The sequence below is a fragment of the Eretmochelys imbricata genome, chromosome 13, assembly GCF_965152235.1.
Source record: "Eretmochelys imbricata isolate rEreImb1 chromosome 13, rEreImb1.hap1, whole genome shotgun sequence".
NCBI lineage: Eukaryota > Metazoa > Chordata > Testudines > Cheloniidae > Eretmochelys > Eretmochelys imbricata.
Window position 1 is genome coordinate 38,887,481 of NC_135584.1, and position 15,847 is coordinate 38,903,327.

The following is a 15,847-nucleotide window of genomic DNA, read 5'->3' on the forward strand; positions in this document are numbered from 1 at the left end:
TTGGCCACTGGGCCAGGCAGCCATCAGGCCACAGAGGGAGGTGGATGGACGGATGTAGGTAGATCAGTGGCCGGTTTTCAGAGTTTCCCCTTTTGATGGTTTCTCTCATATTCTCTTTCTTTTTCCAGCGACCTGCACAGCCCCCTCCGTCTTCCCCCTGGTTCCCTGCTGCAGCAAGACCGGCAATGTGCCCCCGGACACCAGCTTGGCCTGCCTCGTAACTGGCTATTTGCCATCACCAGTGGACATCAAGTGGAATTCTGGCCAAGTGACCAAGGGGGTCAAAACTTTCCCAGAGGTGACGATGAGCAATGGGCTCCACACCCAGAGCAGCCTGCTGATCCCCTCCGACAGTTCCCGGCAGGGCGACCCCTACCAGTGCGACGTGACGCATCAAGGCACAGGGAAGACAGTGTCTGGGAAGTTCCCTCAGGAATGTAAGACATGCGGCGGGGGGAGGAGGGGGCAGCCAGGCTGAGATTTTCAAAGCACCTAGAGGGTCTGGGAGCCAGTTAATCTTAATCCACATCCCGTAGGTGCCTTTGGAAAAATCTCACCCTGCAAGAGTGGGGAAAGTTTGGCCCCATGTTGAAACACACTGAGCCCTGGTGCTTTGTCATTGCAGAACTCCCGCCCCCAGTGCCCCTCTCCGTGGGCCCCTGAATGAGGCAAACCTCAGGGTGAAATGCACCCCTGGGCAGAGACCTATGTTCCACGAAGGGGGAGATTTTTCAGCCCTGCCTAAAGGATTTAGAAACCCATTTCCCATGGGAACGTGGCATATAAATCCCTCAGGCACCTTGGGAAATCTTAGACACGCAGCTGGTCTGAAATGGCACCTAAGCCTCATGCTGCCCTTCTGTACAGGGGAAATCTTCGGCTCACTGCCTTACTCCCTCACCCTCACCCAAACCCAAACCCAGACCCAGACTCCTCCCACTGGGGGGGTAGAACAAAGCCCATTCGCTGCTTCAGTCCAAAGGCCAGGTTTGTTCACACACAAGGACTCAAAGCAAAACCAGTGGAACTCAGAGCACAGGCTCCCAGCCACCCGGGGCCCCCCCAGCGTTCAGCCGGCTGGATGGAGAGCACACCCCCCCTTTCCCACAAGGTCCCCTTTCCCGCATGGTTCCTAGCCCTCCTGCCTGGTCCGCATCTAGAGATTTCCCCCTCAGGTGCTTTCCTCAGCACTGAGCCAGAAGCTTTCCCTTATATAGACTGCAGCAAGCAGCCCCATGAAACTCCAATTCCCAGCAACCACTGGCCCTAACGGGGCTACACCCCCTTACAAGCTAGCACTCGCTTACACCTCTTTGTCATGGAGCTGTGTGTGTTTCTTGCACTTCGGCTGTTCTCGGGCATCTTTTGAAATGGATACAACCCCAGAGCAGCAAACCTAGGCATTCTGGGGTCAGAACTTGAACGGGTGAAAATCGACTGATCTCCACGGAAGTCAGTGGCCCTGTGTCGACTTACATCAGCTGAGGTTATGACCCTTTTTCCGTAGTCAGACACAGTCAGTCCTCTCCCAGGTTTTCTTCTGATGCCATGTCATGCTCTGCAGTGCCACACTCCCCCTTAAACAGGGGACATTAATTGAGGAAAAGAACTTCAAAGAAACACAGCTCCAGTTCCAGCTTTGTCCCTGCTGTTTACCAGGGAGAACACACTCCAGCAGCATGTGCAGAAAAGCAGCATGTGCAGAAAGACTGCACGGAGGCATTCAGTATTTGCCTAAATGATTTAAGGGCCCTGTTCCCATTTGTTTTAATCCCTTACATGGCTGTGAAGTTAATCCCTAGAGGCTGAATAAAGTACGCAGTGTAAACACAGCACAAGAAGGTGGGTTTTTGCCAGTGCTGGGAGGACTGTAGAGTTAGCACTCTCTCGGGAAGGGGAGTGGGGATCTACAGAGAGTGACACTGGACTGTGTTTTCCTTTGTCATAAATATAAAGGGAAGGGTAAACCCCTTTAAAATCCCTCCTGGCCAGAGGAAAAATCCTCTCACCTGTAAAGGGTTAAGAAGCTAAAGGTAACCTCGCTGGCACCTGACCAAAATGACCAATGAGGAGACAAGATACTTTCAAAAGCTGGGGGGAGGGAGAGAAACAAAGGGTCTGTGTCTGTCTCTGTGCTGCTTTTGCTGGGGATAGACCAGGAATGGAGTCTTAGAACTTTTAGTAAGTAATCTAGCTAGGTATGTGTTAGATTATGATTTCTTTAAATGGCTGAGAAAAGAACTGTGCTGAATAGAATGACTATTCCTGTCCGTGTGTCTTTTTTGTATCTTAAGGTTTTGTCTAGAGGGATTCTCTATGTTTTGAATCTAATTACCCTGTAAGGTATCTACCATCCTGATTTTACAGAGGTGATTCCTTTACTTCTATTAAACGTCTCCTTGTAAGAAAACTGAATGTTTTTTCATTGTTCTAAGATCCAAGGGTTTGGGTCTGTGGTCACCTACGTAAATTGGTGAGGATTTTTACCAAACCTTCCCCAGGAAGTGTGGTGCAAGGGTTGGGAGGATTTTGGGGGGAAAGACGTGTCCAAACTACGTTTCCCAGTAAACCCAGTTAAAGTTTGGTGGTGGCAGTGGATCCAGGGGCAAAGGATAAAATTAATTTGTACCTTGGGGAAGTTTTAACCTAAGCTGGTGAAAGTAAGCTTAGGAGGTTTTCATGCAGATCCCCACATCTGTACCCTAGAGTTCAGAGTGGGGAAGGAACCTTGTCATCCCCTCTGTCTGCTCTCAGCATATGGTTTGACAATGCCACCCCAGGTTTACCTCCTGGTCCCCACCTGTGAGGACAGCGCCACAGAGAGCCAGCTGGAGCTGGTTTGCCTCCTCCTGAGCTTCAGACCCGGGAAAGCTGACATGAAATGGCTGGTGAATGGAAAGGAGAGGAGCCCCCCCAACCCGGCCTTTTCCTCTGCAATGGGCACAGATGGCTTCTACATGGGGCAGAGCTGCATGACCATCACCAGGCAGAGCTGGGAGATGGGGGACATCTTCACCTGTCAAGTGACCCACCCAGAAGTGGGAACAGAGCTCTCCATGCACAACGCCAGCAAGTGCTGGGGTGAGGGGCTACGCCCGTGCATGGTGGGGTGGAGAGTTACTCAGAAACCAGCCCTGCCTAAGGGTAGGTGGGACTGCACCTAGACACTAGTGTGATGGGAGACATAGGAGTACCATAGAGAAATTGATACTGTAAGTGGATGGGAAGAGAAAGAGATATAATGGGGGGATGGATGGATGGGATGGATAGTACCAGTGTTCTGATAGAGGTGGATGGATAGATTAGATTAGATTTCGATAGTCTTTTTCTGCCTTTCCACGTTATTTATGCTGGTCATTGACATCTCTTTGCATTTCTCAGCCAGCCTCAGAAGTTCACTTGACCCAACCATCTACTTAACCAAACCCTCCTATGAAGACGTCATCAAAAATTCTGGTCATGTTACCTGTCTAGTTTTGGGTTATGACTTAGCAGCCAGCAGAATCGCATGGAAAGTGGATGGGCAAGTCAGCTCTGTGGCGAAGACAGAACCCCCCCAAAAAACAACAATGGGACCACCAGCCTGGTCAGTTCACCCTGTGTCACTGGCCCAATGGGGACAAGGCACCATATTTACCTGCAAAGTGACCACACTCTCTTCTGGAGAACTAACCCAGGACATAACCATGAGCAATACAGGTGAGTAGCCTTGGCATCTCAAAGGGAAAGGAAAACTCCAGTCATTGTTAATTGGGATTAGAGGGTGAAACTTACCCCGCACAAGTCCTAGGCAGCCTCTAAGTCCCCGTTAACCCCCCGAGAAGTAGGACTTTAGCGGAGCCCAGGCCCTCAGCAGAGGGATGTATTGCAGGTATAATTATTATTTCTCCTATGAATCTTTCATTCTCTATCTCTCATTAATTTCCACTTGCACAGTTTCCCCAGTATTCCCTGATTTAACGTTAATTTCCAGATTCTCCAAGAATTTCATTCCCTCTGCTCCCTGGGATCCAGCGACGTGGCCTGTTAGGGACTTAGTGTCCTATTTGTGACTCTGGTCTGATGTGCATATGTACTTCTTACCTCTGGAAATCAGGCTGGCGCTTGTCACAGGCATCTGGTCTTTCAGGGATATTTCTGATGAGAATCTCTAAGTCTCCAGTGGAGTTAGGTGCCCAAATCCCATTGAAATACCCAAGGTGTCCAAGTCCCTTAGCCAGCCTTTGAAAAATCTCAGTTGTGTTGAATTTTGCTGTGAGCATTTGAAGGAGGGAAGAGGCTCCATCTGAGTGAGCAAATGGGTTGGTGACCCAATGTCATGATGATGCATGGCGGAGACTTGGGGTGAAGAGGAGATAGTGTGGTTCCAGGTTTGGGGTGAGGGTTCAGGTCTGGGACACAGGACTAGCTCAAAGCCCCCTGCCCATCTGCATTACTTTAAAACCAAGCTGAGGATAACGATTAGGATGATGATCTCGAAGGGGATGAAGATGATGTCGATGACAATGAAGAAGGAAATGAAGATGCTGAAGGAGAAAAAAAGAAAGAACGTTAGAATGCTGGAGAAGATGAAGATAAGGAGGAAAGAAGGGAGGTGAAGAAGATGAATATGGTGATGGAGATGATGATATTAAGTTGTTGCCGTTGAAGGTTGAGGATCTGGAAGTTCACTGTGCATTCTGCGGGGAAGGCTTTGGAGTTCATTTGAGTCTTTGGGTGAAGATCCAGGCTCTTTGAGTTTCAAGGGAGATGATGCTCAAGGGTTGGGTTTTTATTTTGTCTGGTCTAGCTTCACACGTACCCTGAACAACTGCCCTTCCTGTCCCCTTCACACAGAGATAGCTGGTGGATCTAAGTCCTTAACTTAGACAGACAAACCAAGTCTTATTCTTTTCTTGTCCCTCTTCCTTTTCATTTAGGCATCAGTGAGAAGGAGCCCTCAGTCACTGTCTCCCAAGCCGACCACAAAGACATCTCCGGGAACAGAGTCTCCTTGACTCTCATCTGCGAAGCTAGTGGCTTTTACCCTGAAGAGATCAGCATGTCATGGTTGAAGAATAACTCCCCAGAACTCAAGCCCAGTTACAACAATGGCCCTGTGTCAGGAAGTGGCACTTTCTCTGCCTACAGCGTCCTGAAGGTTGAGCAAAGTCAAGGAGAAGGAAATTACACCTGCATGGTGCATCACCCAGCCATGGAAGAGCCCAAGAGGGTTGTGGAAAAGGTGTCCCTTGGTAAGTGGATTCTCAGAGGCAGGTATTAATTTGGGGATGTCCACATGTGTTCTTATCCCATCCAGCCAATGGAATAAACAACCGAATGACTCCATGTGAGCCCTGGTGGGGGGAGGCGGGGTGGCAATGAAGGCATTATAATGGAGAAAGAAATCCGTCTTTGGTGAAACCAAGATTTATTGCAACCTGAGCTGGGTGGGAACCTCCGCTCCACTCCAGTGCAGGAGATTACCCTGTATTCCCAAGGCATTATCCAGTCCAAAATGCCCCAATTAATGGGGATCCCACCCCACCCCTGGAGGAGATGATTCTGTAGCTTTATAGACCCCACCACCACTAACGGAAATGCAGGAAAACTGTCCTAACTGCAAGAGGGAATTTAAAGGAGGGTGCAGAATGTAATCTCATTGGGCTGTGATTTGGCCAAGACATTGGGATGGACACTCTTTATCTTGGGGAAAGTTCACAGAGGACTTTCATGGCAGGGAGGTGGTTCACTGAAAAATTTCTTTCCTTCTTAACCATGGATCCCCCTGGGAGTTGTTTGCTCCACATTTGGACATGGATTCCCAAGGTGGCTGATTCACAATTTTGTCCTTATTGTCCCTTTTTATTCCTCAAATTTGTTGCTGGCACATTAGGAAAGTCTTCATGGATCTGCAGCCATGACAGGCACCCAATTAAAATCTGTTCTCAACTCTTAAAATCTTTTCTCAAGGAAAAGATGAGTTGGGGTGGGGCATATTCCATATCGGATTCAGAAGCCCATGAATTCATTCTAACAAAGGAGAGAAATCTCTCAGCTCCGTTGCCCCACAGTGGGGCGTGGACGTTCACTTTAGAAACTAATCTCATGAGCCACACCATGCATATTCTTCACACAACATTCAATAGAGGACATTGTCCCTGGGTGCCAGGGCTCCCATCAGTCTGGGTTTCCCTGCTGAGATTTCTTAAGTGATTCGAGGTCTCCCCTCCTCCATCGGCTTGCAGTGGGAGTTGGGGGACTCATGTCTTGAGGGACCTCAGCAGAGCACAGGTGTGAAATATAAATGGCCCTTCTCCCTGTGCAGAGGGTAGGGTTTAGGGAACACAAGTTCTGTCCTGAGCTGTGGGTGCAGTGTGGGGTCTAGTGGTTAGAGCAGGAGGATCTGGGTGCCAGTCATGACCATGGGCAGGTCATTTGTCCTGTGTACCAGCTGCCATCTCTGGGAAAGGGGAATAAATGTATTGAGCTCAGGTGGGTCATCAAGCTCATGAATTTCTGGCTGGAAGGACCCAGAGTTGAGCAACCACAGCAGGTCTGTCCCTGGCCACGTTTTCCGCAATGGGGCTTTCTCCCAACAAAGCCGGAGACCTTCAGATTTGCTCCTGGCACCCAGAGACCCAAATAAGCATAATTGGACCCAGGAATCCCAATCTCTCGGTTGGTTGGAAAATCTCAGCCATTTTCCCCCTGCTCCATAAGATGAGGGTCCTGCCCCTTCTACCAGGGAACCCAGTGCCCTATTTCCACCTCCAATGACCCTCACCCCTTTCCCAAACAGCCCCTGCGCTTTGCGCCCCTGAGAGAGAGGCACTCAGTTAATACCTCATGCCTGTTGAAATATTTGCTCAGCCCAGCCCTCAATGCTGCCTCCTGCCCCCCACCAGGTGTCAGCAACTGTAATCGACACCCTCTGGAGCTCTCTCCTTCCCCCTTCCCTGGAGAAGCTCTACATAGGGCAGAATGCCACCATCAGTTGTTTGGTGAGTGGCATGGAAACCCCCGGCAGCCTGGAGGTCTCCTGGAACCGGGGTAGTGGGGGCCCGTTGGCCGTGGTCTCCAGGGAGCCAGTGCTGCAGGAAGATGGCACCTAAAGTGCAACCAGCATCCTGCGGGTGTGCGTGGAGGAGTGGCAGGCAGGGGAGGAGTTCACCTGCACCATGAAGCACCAAGACATCCCGTTGGCCATTGTCAAGAGCATCCGCAAGAGTCACAGTAAGAGCTCAGAATTTGCCCTGTAGGGGGCACCAGCTGCCATCTGGTTGCAGGCTTGGGAGAGTGGCTGGCTCAGGATGTGGGGAATGGGAGACGGGACCTTCTGTCTCTAGGGGGCGCTAGTTCTGATCCGGCTTGAGGTCTTTGGGACTGGGAGTCGCAAATTTGTGGTTGGGATGAAACGGGCAAATTTATGAGACAGAAGGGGACAGAGTCAGGACTCCTGGGTTCTTTTTCTGTCTCTGGGAGGGGAGTGGGATGTCATGAGTTAGAATAGGGAGACTGGAAGCCATGAGTCCTGAGTTCCAGCCCCTTTTCAGGGAAGGTATTTGGATCTGGTGGGTTAGTGTGGGCCGAACTCCTAGATTGTATCCATGGGTCTGGGTGGAGAGTGGGGGCTCTCGTGAGATATAGCAGGGTGATGAGGGTGGAGGATGGTAGCCAGGACTGCCTAGGTCACAATCCTTCACATCAACCCTTTGCTGTTTCTCATGGCAGTGGTTTCCCTCCGGGCCCCTTCTGTCTACATCTCCCCTCCTCACGCTGAGGAGCTGGCTCTCCGGGAATCGGCCACCATCACCTGCCTGGCCTCCGGCTTCCAGCCCAGAGCCATCTTGGTGACACGGACCCAACAGGAGCGGCCTGTGCCCCAGGAAGCCTACACCAATATCGGCCCCGTCCGGGAGGCTGGGAAGGAGGAGCGCTACTTCATCTACAGCAAGCTCAATGTCTTGGCATCTGAATGGGGACGGGGGGACACGTACGCCAGCGTGGTGGGGCACGAGGGTCTGCCCATGACCTTTGTCCAGCGGAGCATGGACAAAGCCTCCGGTAAACCCACCACCGTCAAGGTCTCTGTGATCTTGTCCGATACTGACGTCACCTGCTACTGAGGAGCAGAGCCGCGTGGGCTCCTCACGGCGTATCTGAGATGGCCAGGGAACCTCGTGGGCTCTGGGATTCCTCTTAGCCTGTGTGTAAAGCTGTGGGAGCTCTGGTGTACAGAGCGTGGCTGTGTGTGGAATATGCCCAAATTAAAATGCAGCATGCCAGAGTTTGTGATGAAGGGTGTGTCTTCTGGCGGAGACTGTCTCCGTTTCTCATCCACGCTTCCTCCCACAATATCTAGATGTATCCCCCCACCTTTCTTTCTTTCTTTCTTTCTTTCTTTCTTTCTTTCTTTCTTTAGCCATCCTCTTTTCCTTATGGATTGTCTACGTCAATTCATCCTTCCACAGGATCTATCCATCCATCCTACCCTCTGCAGTACCTGTCTCGTTGATTGCACAATATCTGTCCATCCATGCATGCAAAATTATGCAATCTCCTCTCTGCATCCATCCATCCATCCTCATGCAGTGTCATGTTTCCACCTGCCCATCCCTCTGCAGGGAGTTGCTATCCATCCATTATTATTCATGATATTGCAGCTCCTAGATCTCCTGACTGATGTCAGGGCCCCATTGTATGGGTCCTGTACGAACACACACACAGCAAACGTCCTGGAAGCAAGGAGCTGATATTTTGGCAGAAAAGGATTAAAATTGTTAAGCTAAAATGGAACGAGACACCCAACTCCCATTCAATTGTGAGTTTATTTCACTGGCACCTAATTTCCTAAGAGTCCTTTAAAGTCCCCAGCCCAGGTGGCTTGTCTCGGGTCACACTGCAGGTCAGTGGGAGAGGTGGGAATAGAGCCCTGATCCCCCATCTCCAAGACTTGTTTCGTAACTATTGCACCTGTCTCACAATGTAGCCCTAGCCACTCTGGCGTGAGAAGCCTTAGGAGATGCATCCTCACTTGACCACATAAGGTTAGAGGCAGAGCGCCCAGGAATCTGGTTTTATGTGTTTAGGGAGCGAGGTGGGAGGGTGAGACTGTTAGGAGCCTTCATTCCTCCCAGCTCTGTCCCTGGATGTATAAACATGGGGGTGGTGTGCAGGGGAAGTGATTTCACCTCTGTGTACGGGGTTAGGGAGACCGATACTGGAATACAGCACTCAGTTCTGGAGTCAACACAGAGTGACAGTCAGAAAAGGTAACAATGGTAGGAACCATTAGGAAAGGGACAGATATTAAGACGGTAAATCTCATAATGCCACTGTATAAATCCATGGTATGCCCACAGCTTGAATACTGCATGCAATTCTGGTCGCCCCATCTCAAGAAAGATGTATTAGAAATGGAAAAGGTACAGAGAAAAGGGACAACATTGATCACGGGGATGGAACAGGTTCCGACTGAGGAGAGATTAGACAGGCTGGGACTTTTCATCTTAGAAAAGAAATGACTAAGGGGGATATGACAGAGGTCTATAAAATCATGGCGGGTGTGGAGAAAGTAAATCAGGAAGTGTTATTTTCCCCTTCACATAATACAAGAACCTGGGTTCACCCAATGAAATTAAATGGCAGCTGGTTTCAAACAAACACAAGGAAGATCTTCTTCACACAACAGAGTCAATGTGTGGAAGTAGTTGTCAGGGGATGTTGTGATGGCCCAAAGTATAAGTGGGTTCAGAAAAGAATTAGATAAGTTCCTGGAGGATAAGTCTGTTAAAGGGCACTCATGAGCACAGAGCGGTGTGGCCTAGTGCCCATGGTGAATATATCAGCCCTGAAGTGCAGGACTTTGTTTTCTTGGGGCTAGAGTCAATATGGCAGCCCTTGAGTGTAAGGGAGTGTAGCCTAGCGGCCAAAGTGAATAGAGAGGACCTCAAATGCAGGGCAATGTGGTAATGGCCAAACCCAGGGGCTCTCACTGGAGGGGATGAGGCAAGGGCAGTGGGACACGGGCTCACCTGAGCGCTCATCTAGTCCAGTCCCCTGCACTCATGGCAGGACTAAGTATTATCTAGACCACCCATGACAGGTGTTTGTCTCACCTGCTCTTAAAAATCTCCAGTGATGGAGATTCCACAACCGTGCTAGTCAATTTATGCCAGTGCTTAACCACCCTGACAGGAAGTTTTTTCTAGTGTCCAACCAACCCCTCTCTTGCTGCAATTTAAGCCCATTGCTAATTGTCCTACCCTATAAGGTTAAGGAGAGCAATTTTTCTCCCTCCTCCTTGTAAGAACGTTTTATGTTCTTGAAAGCTGTTATCATGTCCCCTCTCAACCTTCTCTTTTCCAGCCTAAACAATCCCAATTTTTAATCCTCCCTGAAAGCTCATGTTTTCTAGACTTCTAATCATTTGTGTTGCTCTTCTCTGACTGTCTCCAATTTGTCCACATCTTTCCTGAAATGTGGCACCCAGAACTGGACACAATACTCCAGTTGAGGCCTAATCAGCACGGAGTAGAGCAGAAGATTGTTCCTTCCCAAGTGGAGTACTTTGCATTTGTCCTTATTGAATTTCATCCTTTTTACTTCAGACCATTTCTCCACTTTGTCCAGATCATTTTGAATTTTAATCCTAACCACCAAAGCACTTGCAACCCCTCCCACCTGGTATCATCCACAAACTTTATACGTGTGTTCTCTATGCCATTATCTAAATCATTGATGAAGGTATTGAAGAGAACTGGTCCCAGAACTGATCCCTGCGGGACCCCACTCACTATTCCCTTCCATCATGACTGTGAACCACTGATAACTACTCTCTGGGAATGGTTTTCCAACCAGTTATACACCCACCACATAGTAGTTCCATCTAGTCTGCATTTACCTAGTTTGTTTATGAGAAGGTCACATGAGACTGTATCAAAAGCCCTACTAAAGTCAAGATATACCATGTCTATCGCTTCCGCCCTATCCACAAGGCTTGTTCCCCTGTCAAAAAAAGCTATCAGGTTGGTTTGACACGATTTGTTCTTGACAAATCCACCCTGTTACTTATCACCTTATTTTCTTCTACATGTTTGCAAATTGATTGCTTAATTATTTGCTCCATTATCTTTCCGGGTACAGAAGTTAAGCTGATAGGTCTGTAATTCCCCAGGTTATCCTTATTTCCATTTTTATAGATGGGCACTAGATTTGCCCTTTTCCAGTCTTCTGCAATCTCCTCCAACTTCCATGACTTTTGAAAGATAATCGCTAATGGCTCAGATATCCCCTCAGTCTGTTCCTCGAGTATTCTAGGATGTGTTTTATCCGGCCCTGGTGACTTGAAGACATCTAACATGGCTAAGTAATTTTTAACTTGTTCTTTCCCTATTTTAGTCTCTGATCCTACCTCATTTTCACTGGCATTCACTACATTAGACGTCCAATCGCCACCAACCTTGTTGGTGAAAACGGAAACACAGAGGTCATTAAGCACCTCTGCCATTTCCGCATTGTCTGTTATCGTTTTCCTCCCCTGATTGCAACTTGCTGACCTTAGACGGGTGGGAGATACCACTTCCTCCCCCTCCCTGGGTCACTTGCTACCGGGCTTCCTGAAGCTGCAGTCCATATCACGTTGGGGTCTGCGAGCTCCTCGGAGCAGGTAATTCCCTGGGACTCTGACTGCAGCTGGTCAGCTGAAGGCAAGAGGTCCCAGGTCTGTCTCAAGATGTCCACCTTCCACAGGCAAGGGCTGTAATGGCTCGTGGGTTGGAGCCTCGACCAAGTGTCCTTGCTCCTTGGCGGTCAGTGCAGAGTGAGCTGGCCTGCTCTTCTTCCTACCAGCACAGCATTTGGAGCTTGCTTAGCATGGTGTGAGGTGAAGGACTTCCTCCACCCCTAGGGTGTGATTAACCCTTTCCTGGCTAGTGCGGGTATGCACACCCTGCCACAGGCACAAGATCTGGAAGGGCAGCATTGGAATGAACTGGCATTGGCTGGGAAGACGCCGCTGTTGGATGGGTGCGCATGGCCCCATTGAGCTATGCATTGGCAGGTCTCAGCCCAGCTCTGTTGCTGGCCTGGGGAGGGGAATCGCATGCTCGGGGAGAGGCGTGTCGTGCTGCTGGCTGGGGTGTGTAAAGGAGCCAAAGGGCGTGAAATTTAATGGAAGTTGGGGCTGAAATCCCTGAGGCTGCTGTGAGAATTGCAGCCTGTGACGGGGGGGTCTCCACCTGCAGCCTGCCTGTCTGCCCTGGCAGGGAGCCCTCTGTCTCTGGCCCTGGACAGGGATCTCCTGCCAAGAGCACAGATCGGAGCTGCCTGCTGTGCCCACTCAGCTCCCTGGGTAAACGAAGAGGTCTCTCTAATCGGCACGTTTGTCTCATCCCCAGCTCCTCATTGCCTAGTGGAGGACCAAGGCGTCTCTGTTGAAGGAGAAGAGGAGGAATCTGACGGTCTCTGGACACCTGTTGGCTTCATAAATATAAAGGGAAGGGTAAACCCCTTTAAAATCCCTCCTGGCCACAGGAAAAATCCTCTCACCTGTAAAGGGTTAAGAAGCTAAAGGTAACCTCGCTGGCACCTGACCAAAATGACCAATGAGGAGACCAGATACTTTCAAAAGCTGGGAGGAGGGAGAAAAACAAAGGGTCTGTGTCTGTCTGTGTGACGCTTTTGCCGGGGACAGAAGAGGAATGGAGTCTTAGAACTTAGTAAGTAATCTAGCTAGGTATATGTTAGATTATCATACAATCATAGAATCATAGAATATCAGGGTTGGAAGGGACCCCTGAAGGTCATCTAGTCCAACCCCCTGCTCGAAGCAGGACCAATTTCCCAGTTAAATCATCTCAGCCAGGGCTTTGTCAAGCCTGACCTTAAAAACCTCTAAGGAAGGAGTTTCTACCACCTCCCTAGGTAACGCATTCCAGTGTTTCACCACCCTCTTAGTGAAAAAGTTTTTCCTAATATCCAATCTAAACCTCCCCCACTGCAACTTGAGACCATTACTCCTCGTTCTGTCATCTGCTACCATTGAGAACAGTCTAGAGCCATCCTCTTTGGAACCCCCTTTCAGGTAGTTGAAAGCAGCTATCAAATCCCCCCTCATTCTTCTCTTCTGCAGGCTAAACAATCCCAGCTCCCTCAGCCTCTCCTCATAAGTCATGTGTTCTAGACCCCTAATCATCTTTGTTGCCCTTCGCTGGACTCTCTCCAATTTATCCACATCCTTCTTGTAGTGTGGGGCCCAAAACTGGACACAGTACTCCAGATGAGGCCTCACCAATGTCGAATAGAGGGGAACGATCACGTCCCTCGATCTGCTCGCTATGCCCCTACTTATACATCCCAAAATGCCATTGGCCTTCTTGGCAACAGGGGCACACTGCTGACTCATATCCAGCTTCTCGTCCACTGTCACCCCTAGGTCCTTTTCCGCAGAACTGCTGCCTAGCCATTCGGTCCCTAGTCTGTAGCGGTGCATTGGATTCTTCCATCCTAAGTGCAGGACCCTGCACTTATCCTTATTGAACCTCATCAGATTTCTTTTGGCCCAATCCTCCAATTTGTCTAGGTCCTTCTGTATCCTATCCCTCCCCTCCAGCGTATCTACCAGTCCTCCCAGTTTAGTATCATCCGCAAATTTGCTGAGAGTGCAATCCACACCATCCTCCAGATCATTTATGAAGATATTGAACAAAACCGGCCCCAGGACCGACCCTTGGGGCACTCCACTTGACACCGGCTGCCAACTAGACATGGAGCCATTGATCACTACCCGTTGAGCCCGACAATCTAGCCAGCTTTCTACGCACCTTATAGTGCATTCATCCAGCCCATACTTCCTTAACTTGCTGACAAGAATACTGTGGGAGACCGTGTCAAAAGCTTTGCTAAAGTCAAGAAACAATACATCCACTGCTTTCCCTTCATCCACAGAACCAGTAATCTCATCATAAAAGGCGATTAGATTAGTCAGGCATGACCTTCCCTTGGTGAATCCATGCTGGCTGTTCCTGATCACTTTCCTCTCGTGATTTCTTTAAATGGCTGAGAAAATAGCTGTGCTGAATAGAATGAATATTCCTGTTTGTGTGTCTTTCTGTAACTTAAGGTTTTGCCGAGAGGGATTCTCTATGTTTTGACTCTAATTACCCTGTAAGGTATTTACCATCCTGATTTGACAGAGGTGATTCTTTTTACTTTTTCTTCTATTAAAATTCTTCTTTTAAGGAAACTGATTGCTTTTTCATTGTTCTAAGATCCAAGGGTTTGGGTCTGTGGTCACCTATGCAAATTGTTGAGACTTTTTACCAAACCTTCCCCAGGAAGTGGGGTGCAAGGGGTGGGAGGATTTTGGGGGGAAATATGTTTCCAAACTATGTTTTTTCAGGAACCCAGATAAAGTTTGGTGGTGTCAGTGGAAGTCCAAGGGCAAAGGGTAAAATAGTTTGTACCTTGGGGAAGTTTTAACCTAAGCTGGTAAAAGTAAGCTTTGGAGGTTTTCATGGAGGTCCCCACATCTGTACCCTAGAGTTCAGAGTGGGGAAGGAACCTTGACATGGTGGCAGAGCGGTGGGATTAAGGCAGAGTAGTTAATCTTCTGCAGGGAAATTCTCAAGTTTTCACAGACCTAAGAGCAACTAGAGGGGATTTCTACCTATTTGTCTGAAGACAAAAGTGTTAGTTTTTGGGTTTTTTAGGATTTTGATTTTTTTTTTGGACAAGGAGCACAGATTTGAAAAGGAAATTTTTTCCTTTGGGCTGCTAGAAAGCAGGTATCCAACTGGAAATCATTGGAAGCTTTTTTGCTTTGATTTGGGGCCAGAGCAGAGACAAAGGGAATTGTCTTTTTCTGTAGGCTGACAATCACTATCAGAGAATAGGTATCCTATTCCAACACAACAAAATTTTACAAGCCAAGTTTTGTTCCTTTTATTTCTAAACCTCGGGTGTAAAGTTAGTTAAAAACAGAGAGGTTAGGATGCCAGACTCCATGGCTCAACAAAAGCTGGAATTAGCCAGATTTGAGGCTGCTGAAAAACAAAAGGAACATGAAAGACAGATAGAACTCGTGCGGATAGAGAAGGATGTACAGGAGGCTTCCCACAGGAGGGAGATGGAGGCAAGGGACAAAGAGATGGAGGCAAGGGACAAAGAGATGGAGGCAGCGAAAGAGGCAGAACCCCACCAAGCGTCTGCTCACAGGAGAGCTATGGAAGCAAGGGACAAAGAAATGGAGGCAAGGGACAAAGAACTGGAGGAGAAGGAAAAAGAGAGGAAGCATGTGGAGGAGATGGAGAAGGTAAAGGCTCAGCAGAATATACCAACAAACCCTAGCAATCCTTCTCCAGGTACCACTTCCCATCCCAGAAAGTTCCCCACCTACAAGGCAGGTGATGATACTGAGGCCTTCTTAGAAAACTTCGAAAGGGCCTGCCTTGGGTACAGCATCTCTACTGACCAATACATGGTAGAGCTGAGGCCGCAGCTCAGTGGACCCTTAGCTGAGGTGGCGGCTGAAATGCCTAAAGAACACATGAACAAGTATGAACTGTTTAAATCCAAGGCGAGAGTCAGAATGGGGATAACACCCGAGCATTCTCGTCAGAGGTTCAGAGCCCTAAGGTGGAAACCAGATGTGTCATTTACCCGACATGCCTACCACATTGTGAAACACTGGGATGCCTGGATATCAGGAGCAAGTGTTGAATCTCCAGTAAATTTGCCCTTCCTAATGCAAATGGAACAATTCTTAGAGGGTGTTCCTGAGGAAATAGAAAGATACCTCCTAGCTGGGCAGCCCAAAACTGTAATCAAGGCAGGAGAGATTGGAGCCAGATGGGTGGAGGTGGCA

General features: G+C 48.9%; 1 gene segment (V, D, J or C); it reads left to right on the forward strand.

The window, feature by feature from the left end:
- Window positions 1-44: 44 nt before the first annotated feature.
- On the forward strand, window positions 45-7,094 carry LOC144273257 (Ig gamma chain C region-like). The segment is given in 5 exon segments: window positions 45-54; window positions 129-437; window positions 2,755-3,081; window positions 4,920-5,234; window positions 6,853-7,094. Coding segments are annotated over 5 exon segments (1,203 nt in total).
- The last annotated feature ends 8,753 nt before the right edge of the window (window positions 7,095-15,847 follow it).